We start from the raw sequence: 18,602 nt of genomic DNA, 5'->3' as shown, positions 1-18,602 counted from the left end.
TATGTTCATAGCAGCACAATTTACCATAGCTAAGATTTGGAAACAACCTAAGTGCCCATCAGCAGATGAGTGGATTAGAAAACTGTGGTACATCTATCTACACAATGGAATACTATGCTGCTATAAAAAAGAAGGAACTTTTACCATTTGTAACAGCATGGATGGAACTGGAGAGCATTATGCTAAGTGAAATAAGTCAGTTGGAGAAAGATAAATATCACATGATCTCACTCATATGTGGGATATAATGATCAACATACTAGTAATTTGATGAACAAGAATAGATCCAGAGACAAATGTTAGGGGAAAGGGGGGGGTTAGAGAGCAACCAAAAAACTTGTCTGCATGCATATTAGCATATCCAATGGACACAGACACTGGGGCGGTGGGCGCTTGCCCGGGGTGGGAATGGCTGCGGGGGTGGGGGGGGGTCAATTGGGGGAAAAGAAGACATATGTAAAACTTTAAACAATAAAAAAAATGTATCTTTGAAGTTAAATAGCATTTTTCTAGAGAGAAAGCCTTTAAATAGCAGGTTTCCCTATTGCATTTAAATAGATTCATTTCCTTCATATTTCTTGCATACAACTTCTCAGGAATCCATCTACATATTAGATGAAATGAGTTGTTCTTCTTGAAAAAGTCTTGTAAGAGCAACTAAGTTGTATGACTTAGTCTTGAATAGATATAGTGCGAAAGAACTACAATATGATCCTCTAAATCCACCATTACTCATACTTTCATTATGGGGTTTTATTAAGTTTGAGATTCTAAAACAGAATTAGAGTGTAACAAATTTTGTTTTTGCATAAAGGATGTAGCAAATGTGTGGTCTCCTGAGGGACCAAAGAGGAAATGTGGATGAATAAACATAATTTCAGCAGTAGCTTGGCAGAGTTTATGGAGGAGGAGACCCAACGAAATGAAAACAAATGTCTTCTTGACATGGCATCAGCTTTGTATATAACAGACAATTTATTATAATAGCAGTAATTATGGTCCCATGTAAAGCACGAGTACGCACAGTGAGCTACAGAGAGGAAATCATCTGTGGAAAAAGGAGAGTTCCTTAGAAGAGGTTCTAAGCAGACAGAGACACAAGAAAATGTAGTATACTTTGGAGAGGGAGGGAAATAAATGTGGATGTTATGCTGATTGATTGTTTCTCTATAGCAATGAGGTAATTAATATCCTGGGTCTTTGCAGTTGGTTTTTAGTAGAGAACACCAAATTATTTCCAAATTTGTGTTTCATGTCTCATTTGTTACTTAGTTGCTGTTACTGGAATAATTATATTACAACATTTAGCTTCCTGATGAATGATACAACACTTATTATCAAGATAGCTTATTTCATGGAAGATAATAGTTAACATTTCTGTTTTACACAGGCTCTTAAGATTCTTACCTCTAATACGCCAAGAGTAGGTACATTTGTTCAAACCTAGAATTACTTGCTATAGTGATTTTGCCCAGCTCTTTCCTGTGCCGTTATGTGAAGTGCAGCAAGTAACTAAAGCACCGTCCATCTGTCAAACCCAGTGCACCTGTTAAAACATGCCCACCCCATTTCTTCTCCTGATTTGGAAGTTTGTTGCACAACAGCTGTTGGCAGAGATACAGGTGAAATGTATGGAAATACCGCCATATTCCTTTAATAGTGAAATAAATCACCTTCTACATGCAGGGTGTGGATTTATTCTTTCACATCTGCCAAATATACATTTCCCTTGTACGTGTACATAAAGTAGAGGCTGGAGGAGCATAAAGCTACCAGCATATAGCTTGGTTATAGGCAATATTCTGTGAAAGGAGGGTGTATAAGGTATTTTTCCAAATATAAAAAAGAAATGTCAAATAACTTTCATACTATTTGAATTGAGGACTTAATTAGGCATAAGACAGAATTTAGATGTCGGAGCTATTACCAAAGGAGACTGATCTGATGTCGTTTTAGTGGCTGTGAGAAAAATGACTTAGAAATACTAGAAAGCATCTCATCATGAGTTTACACCTCTAATGAGGCTGTGATATAGAAAGAAGGAGAGGAATAAAGTGCACATTTATAAGGGGAGTGAGATGATTTCTTACCTGACAGATTTTTATAACAGTAAGAGATGAACTCTACTATGCAATGCTCATGCATTCTGTATATATTTAAATCCAGGTGGTTCATATATATTTATATAGTTAGTGTTTTCTCTCCACATTTTGGGAGTTGGGTATTTCAGGTAGATTACGAGCCCTCTTAGGGCATATATTCTACCTTATCTTGCTATTACGTTTCATAGTTCCATTGGCTCTATTCTCCAAATATCATTCTACATAATTAAGTTTAGTAAATATGGCACCACAGAAATTTTAGGCAGATACCTTGTTTTTCTTAATGCAGGACAAAATTTAAAAACAAAACTTTGCAAACCAGGAGCATGTCAAAAGAACTGCATTCTTGATAAAATCTTAATCCATTATTTATGGGCACACTATCATTTATAAAGTTAATATACATGATTTGAGCATAACTTTGGGGAGAATAAATTCCTTGCTATCTGGTCAATGCTTCTGATCCCTAGGATTTCTAAAACTGCAGCATCTAAGTCACATGATTTTGTAACGTGACTCCTGAGCTCTTTTTCTAAAAATTACATTTATTTGTTTGAGATTCAGAATTTTTATAGCAGCTTTGTTGAAATAACATTGCACCTTTTTAAAATTATACTTTATTGTTTAAAGTATTACAAATAGTAGTACATGTGTTTCCTTTTTCCCTATTGACCTCCCCCCGGCCTCCGTGCAATTTAGTATATTCATAATGTTGTGCAACCATCACTTTAAGTAAGCTAACTCCAGAGCATTGCATCACCCCCAAAGAAAACATGTTATCATTAGCAGTCTTTCCCTATCGAATAGTTTTTAAGGGAAACAAAGTCAACTGAAATAAATGCAGCTCCTCTAGCTATTGTAAAAGCAGAGATGTGTAAACAGCAATGATGGCTCCGTCATATTCACCATCACAATTTAGAGTGATTGCTGATAAGTATCTTGCCACATGTGTTGTTTTATATGCATTTATAATGGCTTTCTATAATATAGGTGTGGGAGCATAAGTCCTAGACACTGGGCATTGGGTGGAGAAGACGTGAAAAGTCTTAGGCACATACAGGGGAGACTATATTGTAGACCGAGTAGCTACAGCTACTATAGGAGCCATTGCTACTATGGTAAACAAAGTAGTCCTTCAAAGCAGCCCCATAAGAGCAGTCACACCAAGTGGCCCAGCCCTCTTGGCTGGTCAGTGGCAACTTATAGACATGCTCAAACAGAAGAGGCCTCGTGCCAATTTGTGATGCTCCTGCTTCTTTAACATAAACAGGTTGCTTCCCCACCTGCACGCATGTGCATGGCAAATGGGGCTTGATCATCCCGAGCACTCTGACTAGGGTTCCCACAATAGGTTATAATATTATCTACGGGAGAAAGGACTCAGAGAGGCAATCTAAATGGAAGGGGTGGCTACGAAATTTTAAAGCTCAGTTTGCATCTTATGTTCCCTCTATTTATAGTTTGTTTGTTTGTTTGTTTGTTTATTGGTCTATTTAGGGGAATGGAGAGGTTGGGGACTAAGATACTCATGTTGTAGTTTTCTTAACAAGCAAGCTACTTTTTGTACTTCCATATTATTTTGGGTGGTTTCATTGTGGCTTATGGAGATCCTGGGAGTCTACTAGTAAAGCTACGCCAGGACAACTTGTGTTCATGCAAACATCATCATCAGGCTGCATTGGGAAGGGCAATTTAGTGCTTTTCTTCTTGAGTTTAGCATTTCCACTGATTACGCCTTTCCCACTCAGTCTGTGAAGCTGCTCGCTCTACTTGTGTGGGGCCTCCTGATTTTCTGATTTTACTACCAGGGCAACTTGGATCTCCTGTTTCCCATGTTCCTCACCCACTCCTCAAGACCCACAGCTGATCCTGATCACTGTCTTCCAACCACGGCTGAGTTACGACCACAATTCCCAGCATTCCTTTCAGGAATTTGCTACACAAGATCAGCAACCAGAGTTTTAAGATCTCTCTTCCTCTTCACCCTGTGTGATCCTCACAAGTATCGCTAGTCTTTTTTTTTTAAACAGGAGTTGATATTTTATTTATGAATTCTTTGTAATTTTATTCTTTTTTCCCCCTGAGATGTTTATTCTTTTCAATCATTTTAAGTTAAGGGGCAGATACCTTGAAACCAAGAGCCATACCTGTGTGCACTGCTTTGGTTGGCTGTGAACACAGAGCTCCAGGACTTAACCAAGGCCTTGGAATAAAGCAAATGGAATTTTTAACTGTGCATTTTCTGGTCTTGTATTAGAACCTAAATAAAGTGCTTCGGGTTTACCTAAGGACTAAGCATACCTTATTAGCTTACAAAGCATTTCTTCGTTATTTGATTTTTTTCTGAGAGGGCAACAATAATTAGGGAGTATATTTCCAACGTGCAAAATGAGTTGTATCTTTCCATAAGCAAGTTTATAATTGGGCTCCTGCAGCCTCGCAGCTTCACATATGGTACTTAGGAGTCAATTAAAGCACCCTAACAAGCAATTAGGGGTTTATTGTTTAATTCAATTTCCACAACTCATGCTGTTCCCCTCAAAAGTTGCATATATGTCAGTCAGCAGGTAATAATAAGCACACCCTTTACTCAAATGCTGCTTTTGAAGAATGGGACTTTCCAAATATTGTGCTCCCAACAGTGTGCTCTGACTGGGAGAGACAATAGGAGGAGAGAAGTGAAAGGATGAAAGCACGGGGGGTGTGGCAATGACTGGCTTTTACTTCTAAATAGACTCCTTTAGCTAATAGCAAGTACTGTACAAATGTGTTCTCTACTACTTACACTGTCGCAGAAAGGGAACTGCGAGGATATTCACTGAGTGGATTAGGGTGCAAGGAGTGGCTGTTTGGTTGAGCTGAGATGATTGAAGTCCAAAAGGGAAGGGCCTGTCTCTTTAAATAGAGAAGTTGGCTTAGTCGGGCAGGGATCACCCCAGTCTCTGTGCAGGGAAATACCAGTGTGGGGCCACCTTTCCTGTTCCTCCAATGCTACCAGGGCTCCTGGTCCTCCCCACACCAGTGCTGACCACTCCGGGAGAGGATAAGAGCAGTTCTTTCCCCTCCTCTGCAGCTAGAGTGCCTAGGCCCAGGCAAGCTGGGGAGACTTCCACGCAGCATCCAAATGACCGTATTAATGTGCATCCTAATGCTGCCAGCCCTTGGCTCTTGAGCACGGGGTGGATGGCGGCAGTGGTTCCGGCGGCTTTCACTCATGGTGGACAGTTCAGAGCACGTCCCCGTTGGAGAGTCAACAAAACAAGCTTGCCGTGAAGGAAAGCACAGAGTTAGCCTTCTTTTCCAGGATCGAGAACTTCGTGTTATTTCTACCTGTTCTCATGTCCTTCTCAGCTCCAATATGTCTCTGCATGTTGGAGATCATTGCAATTGACGTTCCAAACTGAGATTTTCAAAAACTGAAGCAGGATAGTTGCACGGGAAAAAGTGGCTTTGCATTTTGCATGGCTCAGACCGACCTGCTTTGTCATTGGAATGCACTTTCATTTATTGAAACGTACACTCTTAATTATGTTTGGTCTTGAATAAGAAATCAGTCTACCAGTCTGTCTTCCCTAAGGACACCCGGCAGGGTGTGGGGGGAGCAGTTCTAAAGGAAGCCTGGTGGTTGATGGGAAGCAGGCAGGGTCATCGAACAATCAAGTAACTGAAAACAAACCAAACCTGTGCGAGAGCCGGGACAGAAACATCATGAAAAATGTGCGTCAAATCTGATTTTCTTTCTGTTATGGGAGTGCATGAAGCAGGCTATTCTTATTCTAGTGGCTGCAGGGCTGGGAAGAAATACCATCCGTCTTATAGACTCCATTACAGCCCCCCAAAATGGCCAAGGTCTGACTCCCCAAACCGGTAAATGTATACCTTACAAGGCAAAAGGGACTTTGTGGTGTGATTAGGTTAAGCATCCTTATGTGGGGAGATTACCCAGGTGGGTCCAATGTAATCACAGCAGCCCTTACAAGAGGGAGGCGGGAGGCCACGTGATGACGGCAGAGAGGCAGCGAGGAGGAGAGGGGAGGGGGTGCTACACACAGCTTGGCCTGGAGGCTGGAGGACGGTGCCAGGAGTGAAGGGTGCAGGCGGCCCTGGAAGCTGGTGAGGACAAGGTACCTGGTTTTCCCTGGAGCCTCCGGGAGGAGCCAGCCCTGCCAACACCGTTTTGCTTGGTGAGACTGACTTTTGGACTTCTGACTCCCAGAATCGTAAGAAAACAAATGTTTGCTCTCTTAAGCTGCTAAGATTTATTAATTTGTTACAGTGGCAACAGGAAAACAATAATACCCCAAAATATACTAGCATTTAAAAACATCTCGTAGGGCTTTCCTGATAAAGGCATACTTTGACAATATTGCTGGTTTGGTTCTAGACCAACACAGTAAAATGATTCATAATCTTTTGGCTGGTGGAGGGCCTTGCTTTCAATTTGTAAAAAAAAAAAAAAAAAAAGGCACCATCTGTGAAGTGCAAAAAAGCAAAGTGCAGCAGACCAAGGTGTGCCCACACCGGGCCAGCAGCTCCCCAGCGGAGCATCTGAGTCCTTCAGCACCGGACACTGAGCCCTCCCCAGGCACATTGTACACGGCCCCGCCTCCCCTTCCACGATGCGCTTGAAGAAACTCACCGACTGTATTTAGTGGCAGCTTAATGGGTGTCGGTCACTTGTTAGGAGGCACAGGCACAAAAGCCAGCAGCTGGCCCGCTCAGCTCCTGGGCCCCTGCACCTACTGGCGAAGCCTGTGTATGACCGGCTTTATATTTTCAAAATGCTTCTCAATTCACATCCTTAATCTAATCAGATTTCTCTCCCTGCATTCTGGCTCCTTGTGGCTTCATGGAAGGCATACATGCTGCTTCAGCTAGCAGATGGATACAGCGCAGGGAAAGTCTTTCAGACAGGAAGTAGAAAGAAAAAAGGTCCCTCTTCTTGCCAGGGGGTGATGGGAAGGATAAAAGAAGAAACGTGGGGAGGGGAAAGGGAAGCAGAAGGAACTTGTGTCATGGTTTCCCCTGACTCAGGCTGATGTTCTAGAAGTGGAGCGTTTGCTAAGGAAAAGAGAAAAGCTGAGGTGCTTCTGCTCCGTATCATGTTTGGAACTCTGGGAAGAGGTGACTTACAGGGGCCCCTCTTCAAAAAGAGGCCCCTCATGCCTCCCAGATGCCCCGAGTTTCCTGTGCCGTAGAGAGCCTCCAGAGGTCTCCTTTGCCCTGAGGAGGGCGTGGCACCTGATGATGCTGCTAGCAGGCTTAACAGGAGCCCCTACCCTCCATCTCTCCGGGCTCCTATCACATACCCCAGCCGAATGTTCCACACCAAGACGGGGCAAGAGCTCATCAGCTAGAGGACGATGGCCCCTGACCAGGCTGAGAGCACTGTCATGACCTTTTTAGCCTGAGACCTTGACAGTGAATGTCAAGGTTGAACAGTCACCGAGTGGACAAGGGCCATTCGTTACAGATGCTGGCAGAGACCCAGGGAGCTTCGGAAGGATATTGTGCAGATCTGAGACCCTTGCTGGCTGCCAAGGACACTCAGATGCCATCCTGGAGAGCAGAGGGGGAGTGCCTGGAAGAGCGAGACTGTGCATTTACATATATATCATGAAGAAAGCTAATTAAAGTGGCCCAAACTGAGATAGTGTTCATTGGCATTTGTACCCTTCCTGATTGCCTACGAGGAAGGGAGCAGTCTTTAATGAAATAATTGGAGTGGAGTGTAAATCTGCCCTGAGACTCAGCAAGAGGTGGCCTGCCCTGGCTGCCATGCCTTGGAGGGCCCTTCTCTGCCTGTTTCCTGCTTCCTCAGGTCCTCCTTAAGCTCGGGCTGAATCCCCTGACCAGAGGGCTCTGAGCCTGTTCTACATGCAGGCATCTCTTCCCTGCGTGTGACCTCTGAGGACAGCTGGCAGTGCCTGTGTGTGCAGCCCAGGCCTGAGGGTGGACAGGGCTGGGGGTGGAGCTGGGGTGTGAACTGAGCTTTGGGGGATTGACTGCAGTGCCTGCTCACAGTGCAGGGAAAGTCCCTCCTGGGGTGGAGGACATTTTTTGAGAATAAAGGAGCACGGGTGGTGCCCACAGTCCTTGTGCTGCCTCCCTCCAGCCTGAAACTCCAAGTCATCCCAGAATTTACATTGGACCCTGGATTTCTAAGACAGTATATGGACATATATGTTCAGGTAGGAGAATAGAACCATCTGTTGCCCATTGGTTAATTTGTTATCACTTAACTCTTTAGACTTGTGTTTCCTGACCTCTTGTGTTCTTCTAACACTGGACCCCACGTATTAGGGCAGCCTGGCATAGTGTCATTAAGTTACAACCTCACTACCTGCATGCCAACATGTAATTTTAAGTCTCAGAGGCTTAGCCAAGGGGAATGGAAGAGTCTATAGGTGTGCAGGACAAGGCAGGGAGCCTGCCATCACATGGCTTGTTTCTCTGCACAGACAGGTGGTGGGCCAAGCCCCAGCCTGGCTCGTGTTGTCTTCACTGCATAGATGCCACTCATCCTCCGCGTGTCACCCAGGAAGGCGCCTCTGACTGCCCAGTGCCTGGACCCTGCCTGGAGAGAAATGACATTTCTGGTTCTCCCATCTGTGTGTCCCAGGCCACAGGGCCTGACTTTGGGACACGTTGTCTGGATGTGGGCTGAGCCAAGTGCTCACCCTGTCCACTCCTTGACGTGCATGCAAATTGGCCTCTGTTCCTGAACCAAAACTGCTCACAATTGCAGGACAGTGAGCTCCTCTCTTCCAGCAGGCCACCTCCATTTCCTGAAGACCATGACCTTTGAAAGGAATTTTTCTGCCCTTTCTTGTCAACTATTAGAGTTGAATGCTGGTCAGGAACAACTTCGGAAGAGTGATGCGGATGTCCTTGGTGAGGGTGGTGAGCGCGGGCAGATCTGAAGCAGCAGGCTCCGTCCTCATGTCGTCTTTCCAGGCAGAAATTATAGTTTCTTATCAAGTCCCGCAACCCCTGCCCTCTTTAGATCATAATTGACAAGAAGGCAGACATAAAATGGCTTGTCAGACTGTCAGTTTTTTGTTTTGTTTTGTTTTGTTTGGGGGGTGGGTCTGGGAGGCTGGGGGCGGAAGGCTAGCCATTTGTTTGTAGTTAACAATCTGCTGCTTTTAGTCTTCGTGGAAGCCCAAGGAGGCTGCCTAACCATCCCACACAAACCGCAGTTTCTTTTAAAACAGTGGTTCTCAACCTTGGCTGTGCATTAGAATCACCTGGCAATCTTTTTAAAATCCTGATTTCTGGGCCTCATCCTCCGGAAATTCTGTTTATTTGTTACGAATGTTGTGGCCTCACCCCATAACAAAGAAACAGAATTTCCGGAGGATGAGGCCCAGAAATCAGGATTTTAAAAAGATTCCCAGGTGATTCTAATGTGCAGCCAAGGTTGAGAACCACTGTTTTGAAACATTAACTATGAGACAGAGACTTTGTTTTGTTTCTTTTACTAAATTCTCTCTGCGTTTTGTGGCAGGTGTGTGTTTCCATGCTGCTAGAATTGAAACTTGGATAACAGGAGGAAGCAATTAGTGTCTCTTCTCACCTGTCTGGTGATGCTTTCTCAAGGCTCCACGTGTATAGTAATTAAGGGAAAGATGAAGTGGCTGAACTCAGTTCTATGTGTGACCTGCATTTCTGGACACTGTGAACAGGAAGCTTGAGTTCGGGCTTCGCGGAGGTTTCTGGAGGGTTCCAGGTGACCCTACCACACCCACTTACCAATGACAGCGCTTGTCTGAGAGCTCTTATCTGAGTGGCGTGGCTGAACCACCTGCTTCTCCATCATTCCTTAGCAAGAATACCCAGATGTCCCAGGCAGCTGCTCTAAGCGCTTTCTGCCCAGAGCTTAATATGCTGAATTTCCATCAGTGTCCGGTAATGAGATTGTTCTGGAGCTGTTTGAACTAATTTTACCTGGGAGTGCAGTTTTCCTCCTGACATTATTTCTAGTTTAATAAATAAATATCATTTAGCACTGAAGAGCCACTCCTCTTAAACAGTTCAGTTCAGGTAGAAATATATGATGAAAAGGGTCAGGAGTAATTGCCTCTCTCTTTCCTAATGGGAAGACCTTTCCCACTAGTATAACACAGTTTGTTAAATACTTAAAAGCGCCAAAAGAGAAATGTTTTCTCTAGATCGTGGCCTGAAAGTGCTTTGCTGTGATCTGAAAGGCCCAGGGCTCGGAGCTCACTAAATAGCAGATGAGTCCTCAGTAACAGCCTATTCTTCCTGCTTGCACATTGTTCATTCTTTCCATTCAGACTGAAGTACCTACTTCTTCTATGCCAGGTTATCTTCAATGCCATTGATTATTGCTACTGGGAAAATGGCAAAGCAGTACCATTATCTGTCCTCTGCCTGCCACTACCATTGCCACTGCTCTATCCTCTGGAAGTTCAATTATTTACGTGTGGATATATATATTTGTGACCAAATAAGTGGATTGATGAATGAATGGATCCTGTTCATTAAGGTCTATTAGGGCAAAAGGTGTAGGTAATAAGGATCCAGGTATATATGCAAAATCATAAGTTGCTTTTTTCTTTTCTTTTTTTCTTTTTAATCCAAAATCCTCGAGCCTTGAGGGACTCCCTGAGCCCCCTGAGAAATTTTTATTTTTTTTATTATTTTTTTATTAAATCTTTATTGTTCAGATTATTACATTTGTTCCTCTTCCCCCCCCCCCCCATATCTCCCCTCCTCCCAGTTCCCGCCCCACCCTCCACCCTCACTCCCCACCCACTGTCCTCATTCATAGGTGCACGATTTTTGTCCAGTCTCTTCCCGCATCTCCCACACCCCTTTCCCCCCTAAGAATAGTCAGTCCATTCCCTTTCTATGTCCCTGATTCTATTATAATCACCAGTTCATTCTGTTCATCAGATTATTTATTCACTTGATTCTTAGATTCACTTGTTGATAGATGCATATTTGTTGTTCATAATTTGTATCTTTACCTTTTTCTTCCTCTTCCTCTTCTTAAAGGATACCTTTCAGCATTTCATATAATCCTGGTTTGGTGGTGATGAACTCCTTTAGCTTTTCCTTATCTGTAAAGCTCTTTATCTGACCTTCAATTCTGAATGATAGCTTTGCTGGATAAAGTAATCTTGGTTGTAGGTTCTTGGTATTCATCACTTTGAATATTTCTTGCCACTCCCTTCTGGCCTGCAAAGTTTCTGTTGAGAAATCAGCTGACAGTCGTATGGGTATTCCCTTGTAGGTAACTGAGTTTCTTTCTCTTGCTGTTTTAAAGATTCTCTCTTTATCTTTTGCTCTTGGCATTTTAATTATGATGTGTCTTGGTGTGGTCCTCTTTGGATTCCTTTTGTTTGGGGTTCTCCGCGCTTCTTGGACCTGTAAGTCCATTTCTTTCACCAGGTGGGGGAAGTTTTCTGTCATTATTTCTTCAAATAGGTTTTCAATATCTTGCTCTCTCTCATCTTCTGGCACCCCTATAATTCTGATGTTGGTACGCTTGAAGCTGTCCCAGAGGCTCCTTACACTATCCTCGCATTTTTGGATTCTTTTTTCATTTTGCTTTTCCGGTTGGGTGGTTTTTGCTTCCTCGCATTTCAAATCATTGACTTGATTCTTGCGCTCCTCTGGTCTGCTGTCGGGCGTCTGTATAATATTCGTTATTTCAGTCCGTGTATGCTTAATTTCTAGTTGGTTCCCCAACATAACATCGAGGGTCTCATTAGTTTTCTTGTAGATCTCATTAAGTTTATCGGCGGCTTCTAAACAGTTCTTGAGAGACCTTAAAAGTGTGGTTCTGAACTCTATATCTTCCATTGACAATTTTGTCCTGTTTCTTTGTCTCCGCATTTTGTTATGCTTCCTTGGTGCACCCCCTAGTGGTCTTTGTTCGCAGTCTTATAGTTAAACCTTGATTGTTGTAGCTAATACTAGGGAGGGTTTGACCTCCAGGCCAAGTGGCTATGAGAATCAGCTGTGTCAGCAGTGAGAGAACTTCTGTCCTCTAGGGAGGTGCTAATCTAGCCTTTGCCTGAGGCTATCCGGCAAATGCCTCTGTACAGGGCTTGGGCAGGGCGGGTCGAACAGGATCAACAGCGTGGGCCGGAGAGAGCAGTTATGGCAGCTCTCAGTCCTGTCCCCAGGGGCTCTGCCTCTCTGAGTTCCAGCACCCGCTGCAAAGCTCAGAGAGAAAGCTGCACTCGCTCTGACCGAAGCCAGACAGTCCCGCTTCTCCCATTTGAGTCTGGGTCCCTAAAGACTCGCCTGTATCTGGAGCTCAGAGTCTGTGCCCTCCGCCGCCAGCCCGCTCCGTGCACTGCGCACCTCAGAATTTGACTTCAGCACTGCGCCTCCTCTGAGTGTCTGTATGCGTTTCTCTTTCCTCCTAGTTGTAGGACTTCCACTCAGCCAGCGTTCCTGTGGTTCTGCGTGATGTCCGTTCCGTCTTTTAGTTTCACTTTTGAAGTAGTTGTTCAAAGCAGCAAACTCCGTCGTCAACCTATGCCGCCATCTTGGTTCTCCAAGTTGCTTTTTTCTGATTCATGTTTACTACTCTTCTGATCAATAGTGAAGTCCAAGTGGTTCTAATGATCAGGAAAGCCTTGATGGAGGCCCCTAAATATTACTCAAATATTAAAATTCTCGTGAATCCAGCTTTAGCATAGAAGGGCATGGTACTTGTTTCTGCTGGCTAGGACCACGTAAGTACTAGTAAGTGAGGTGGAAAGACGTAGAGTTGGCCAGCACTCTTTTGTACAAATGTCCACTTTCCTCTCGTTAAGCTCTTTGCTAAGCTTGTTAAGGAGTTTAATCTTGTTACTTCAGGGAGAAATATACTACAGGCCTTAGATTTAAGTTTCTGGCTTTTCCGGGAGTTGCAAGCTTATAAGGTCGCCTAATTTCTGTTGACACTAAGCAGAGTGCACGGGGCTTCATTTGGAAATTCACCAGCCTCCTTGGGAGGGCCGTGCGGCCTTTGGAAGAAGCTGCTGACTTTAGCATTATAATTCAAAGAAGGTTCCAGTCACCCTTCTTAGGGGTCAAGAAGGTCTGGGTGGTGTTTGGAAAATTCTTTCTCACTCAAGAACCAAGACGAGTGATGCTGGGTTCTTCTTTATTTCCATTTCTTTCTTTTTTTAAAATATATATTTTATTGATTTTTTTACAGAGAGGAAGGGAGAGGGATAGAGAGTTAGAAACATCGATGAGAGAGAATCACCGATCAGCTGCCTCCTGCACATCTCCTACTGGGGATGTGCCCGCAACCCAGGTACATGCCGTTGACCGGAATCGAACCTGGGACCTCTCAGTCCGCAGGCCGACACTCTATCCACTGAGCCAAACCAGTTTCGGCTATTTCCATTTATTACATTTCGTTTCCAATAACCTTCTTCATAGTAATGTGTCACTCTCAGGGCACATGTACTAATGTACTAAGTGTTCAGTTCTCTTCCTAGCACTATATCTGTATTTATGCATTATTTTTTTAGTTAGATGATGCTGGTAATATTATCATCTCCATAGTCTGGATGAGACGGGTCTTAAAAGAGTTTACATAATTCGCTCAAGGTAACAATAAATAAAAAAAAAATAGAGAGTCACCATTAGTTTCGTTTGACACCAACGCCTGCAATTGGATCTGCACTCTGCTAAAGAGGTTCTCTGGAATAGGGAGTCTGTACACCTTGAATATTAGTCACAGGACCGCATTGTGGTTGGAAAGTAATAGTTTAAAAATATCCTTTGCCCATAGTTGCCCCATGGAAGGGGCTCTGAATTGGGTTGTATATCTGGATACCAGTTATCCTTATTTTCTCTAAATGTCTTCAGTCTCTATTTTCTTTGTGTGTTTATCTGTTTTCTTTTCGTTGCTGGTTTTCCAGTTCTGCAGACTTCTTGCTTGCGATTGCCTCAGTGTTTTCCTACCCTTTACTAAGGTTCAATGCCCAGTCCTTCATAAAATGTTTATTAAGTAAAGTATTGCTCTTATGCTAGAACATTCCCAAGAATAGAAATGCTTCATTTAACTTATTATAATGTTTGTTTCTAGCTATTTTTAACTACATTTATTGGGGTAACACATTGATTAATAACATTATATAATTTCCAGCTGTAAAATATTATAATTTAACATCCGTGGACTCTATTGTGTGCTTGCGACCCAAAGTCTAGTTTCCTTATGTTATCATACCTAGTATATTTGAACCCTTACCTACTTCATGTTGCCCTCATCCTTTTTCCCCTCTGATAACCACCATTCTGTATCTGACTTTTTTTTGTCTTGTTACTCTTTTCACACTTAAAAATAAATCAGAATCTTGAATTTGAAGAAATTTAAAAACCTTAATGCTTAGACCAAACTGATGATTGCATGACCTGTAGTGTGTCAGTTGCTTGGGTTACTTCATCATCACTAGTAACATAGAGCTGTGCTCTTCAGACTAATGTGGATGTTGTTCATGCTACCATTTTGAATGCATTCTGTGGCACTTAAGACCTCCAGTGTCTTCATTAGGCTAGTTTACTACATCAGTTTTTACAGGAGTGATAGATCTGATTTGCTCTGTGAAGCTCTGTTAATATAGTGGAAGTGTTCAGGGTTTATCTGATATACTAGAAGCCCAGTGCATGAAATTCATGCACTGGGGAGTGGGGGTCCCTCAGCCCAGCCTGCTCCCTCTTGCAGTCCGGGAGCTCTCAGGGTAAGCCACAGTCTGGCCATGGAGGCTTGGAGCAGGTGCCACGTGTGTGTGTGTCTGCTGGGGGCCTTCCCCCTGCCACACCATGGAGGCTCGGAGCAGGCTCCCCTCTGTGTTGATCTCTCAGGCTTGGGGCTGCTCCCAGCCACTCCTCCTAAGCTGGTTGTGACCATTATGAAGCCCCGACCTCATTTGCATATTACTATATATATATATATATATGTATATATATATATATATATATATATGGATTGGCTGACTAATGATTGTTAGTGTAGTGCCAGAATCAGGTGAAGATTCAACCACAGTTTCCTCCTCACCTTTATCCTTTGGATTCTGAGAATGACAAGGAAGAAATGAGGCATGGAAAGTAAGAGTATGTCCATATATTCTTGGTAGGACAACAAGAGCTTGATTGATTTAAAGAAAATTTAAAAAACAAATATAAAGGATAATAATAATTTTAGCACTTATTGAGCTCTTAGCCTGTATGAGATAATATGCTAAGAATGCTCCCAACTCTTTGTTATAGGTGTCCTTATCATATTCACCTTGAAGATGAGGAAATGAAAGCATAAAAACTTAAATAATATATCTTAGTTCATATAAATCCCAGATATTTAGGTGTGTAGTTGCATTCATGCCATTTGACAATAAAGTCTGTTAATTCCAACATATGCTATAGCTATTTTAAAATTTCTTAATGCTTTCATTTATTAACGCAAAAATACTTCCAATAGACATAAGTCTAGAGTATTCTACTCTAAATAATTTGTAGAACTTGAAATGTTATTTATCATAGCATTCAAGTTTTAGACATTTATTTTCTAGTATTTCTTTTGAATACTATAAATTTATCACTGGAAAAGTAGCAATGCTTTTTAAAAGCATTTAACGTTCTTCATGTTTTTCAGTACATTTCCATTTTGGGGCAAAATTAACTTGGCCTGATAAAAGTCTCCTAAATTGATTCTAAGTTGTTTAGCTAAACATAAAATTCAGATAATGTTTGCTTGTACACTACTTAAAGTATTTTGCTGTATTCATCATTAATGGCTGTAATATTCCCAATTTAAAAAAGGCAGGTGATGTTGTCTTGCTGTATGATGAATTCTGTCCCCAGGATGTGGTTAAAAACAAAACTATTCAAAATGAATGAATAGCCTGACCTGCCACTGGGCAGATAGACAAACTGGGAAGTAATGTGTGCCCATCCATTGCCATCTTAGCTAATTCCTTGGTCTTAAAGCATTAGATAGATTTGGCTTTTACCAGTTTTTAAAAAATTTTATTCAGATGGACTTGTTCTTTATTGTGCTCAGAATAAAGAACATAATTCGTAATATATGAATGGGAAACTGAAAGGAACCCCTATATACATTAACCCTATATTGGAATAGTTTATATAAATAGTTTTAACAATGTTGATCCTAAACTGTAGGTTATTTATTCAGTGGAACTTGGCCAATTTTAAAGAGCTGTAATAAAAATGATTCTACTCAGTGCTTTCTTTGTGATCATGAACTCAGCAAACAGCCATTGACATACATGTCCAACGGAACCACACCAAATATGGGTGGTCAGTGGGCAGGTTGTTCAAAACCACCTGAGGCACTTACAGTCAAAATATTCCTGGGTTTCTCCCCCAGAGATGCTGATAGAGCAGGCTTGGAGCCATGCCATGGAACTTCTGTATTCTCAGAGACGTCCATGGTTAGGAATCCTTTAGTAGAATAGTTTTCAACTGGGGACAGTGTTTGCCAGTGTGTGGAGTAATGTTTGGTTTTCACAGCTGAGAGGGTATGTGTGCTACTGGTATCTAATAGGTAGAGGCCTGAGATACAATGTGCAAGAGACACTCCTGTACCAATAAGAAATTACTCAATCTAAAACATGAATAATGCCAAGATTAAGAAACACTGGTCTAGAGAATATGAAGATATATCCTCAGAGAGTTCCCAATTAACCAGGGTAAACAAAAGATACACAAACATATCATTCATTCATAAATAAATAAATGTCAGTCAAAAAATCAAACCAAAATATAAGCAAAAGTTTATAACTGTTTTAGTTATTTTATGATATGACTAGAGACAGTCTAGTTAAAAAGCTATGTGAAAACCCAGCTGGCGGGCTCAGTGGTTGAGCTTCGACCTATGAACCAGGAGGTCATGGTTTGATTCCCAGTCAGGGCACAGGCCTGGGTTGTGGGCTCGATGCCCAGTATTAGGCATACAGGAGGCAGCAATCAATGTTTCTCTCTCATCGATGTTTCTATCACCCTATCCCTTTCCCTTCCTCTCTAAAATCAATTTAAAAAATAAAAACTATGTGAGAGAGACTTGGAGTGTTATCTGCAATTGATACTTGTAGTGGGAATTATCTGAATAGGGCAGTGGTTCTCAACCTTGGCTGCACATTAGAATCACCTGGGAATCTTTTTAAAATCCTGATTTCTGGGCCTCATCCTCCGGAAATTCTGTTGCTTTGTTACTAATGTTGTGGCCCCACCCCATAACAAAGCAACAGAATTTCCGGACGATGAGGCCCAGAAATCAGGATTTTAAAAAGATTCCCAGGTGATTCTAATGTGCATCCAAGGTTGAGAACCACTGGAATAGGGTATGCCTGTACTTGAAAAAAAAATTAAAACCTTTAACTGTTCCTGAAAATTTTTTTAATATATTTTATTGATCTTTTACAGAGAGGAAGGGAGAGAGACAGAGAGTCAGAAACATCGATGAGAGAGAAACACCGATCAGCTGCCTTCTGCACATCTCCCACTGGGGATGTGCCCGCAACCCAGGTACATGCCCTTGACCGGAATCGAACCTGGGACCTTTCAGTCCACAGGCCGACGCTCTATCCACTGAGCCAAACCAGTTTCGGCTGTTCCTGAAATTTTCATAATGAGAAAAACAAATTTACTTATTGACAGCAGAAATTCTTTTTTAAATACTGTGAAGTGAAAACAGGGCCACTTCCATAAGTGACATTTAAACAAGGAAATTGACAGGAAAACCTAGAAAGAGCTCTGATGATTGTGTGTGTGTATGTGTGTGTATGTGTGTGTATGTGCGTGCGCATGCGCGTGTGTGTGTGGTTTTGTTTTTTTTGTTTTGTCTACATACTGGTATTACTCTCACTGGTTCTCTTAGTTTTGTGACATCCCTTGAGATCAGATGCTACAGGCAGGACATACGTAATAAATTACTGAAAGTGATTTAATAACCAATTAAGTCATCAAATACCTCCATGGCAACAATAAACATTTAATTTTCAGAGAGAAATAAGGATAGCTATGTTGAAGACCTTTTGCTTTCAAAGGGACAACTACGTTTTAAAACCTTGGAGCATTCTACTATTTTTATCAAACAAGCAGCAGCAGACTGATTTACTGAAAACAACAAAATAACCCACACGCGTACTCTCTTTTAGCTATCTCTTGCATCTCTGATGATAACCAGTCAGCAGAAATGACCGAATGCCTCAAGCAGGCAAATATCATGCCTCCCCTTGTGCAAGAATGCACGGTCCCATGTCGAGACGACTGCACCTTCACGGCTTGGTCCAAGTTCACACCCTGCTCCACCAGTTGTGGAACAACCCGAAGCAGACGGCGACAGCTCACAGGTAAGTGTGCTTTCCATGTCTGAGCTGCAGCCCAGGGCTGCCCTCCTGAACTTTCCAAGGACAATGTAAGCTCCAGAAAGACAGGAAACTGTATCGGGTCTCCCCCTCTCCCACCCCTCCAGGCCATTATTACCCTCTGTGCCTATGCTGA

The 18,602-nt window shown here is 42.5% G+C and overlaps 1 protein-coding gene across 1 annotated transcript in view; it reads left to right on the top strand.

Annotated features, from left to right (window-relative positions):
• THSD7B (thrombospondin type 1 domain containing 7B) overlaps positions 1-18,602 on the top strand; it is a 747,617-nt gene that overhangs the window by 478,382 nt on the left and 250,633 nt on the right. The window contains exon 12 of the mRNA XM_059702510.1: positions 18,257-18,451. Within this exon, the coding sequence (XP_059558493.1) occupies positions 18,257-18,451 (195 nt within the window). The remainder of the gene's footprint in view (positions 1-18,256; positions 18,452-18,602) is intronic.

Source organism: Myotis daubentonii, chromosome 7 (assembly GCF_963259705.1).
Source record: "Myotis daubentonii chromosome 7, mMyoDau2.1, whole genome shotgun sequence".
In the NCBI taxonomy this organism is placed as follows: Eukaryota; Metazoa; Chordata; class Mammalia; order Chiroptera; family Vespertilionidae; genus Myotis; species Myotis daubentonii.
Note: the sequence above shows the minus strand (reverse complement) of the source record. Positions and strands in the feature narration are given on the sequence as shown.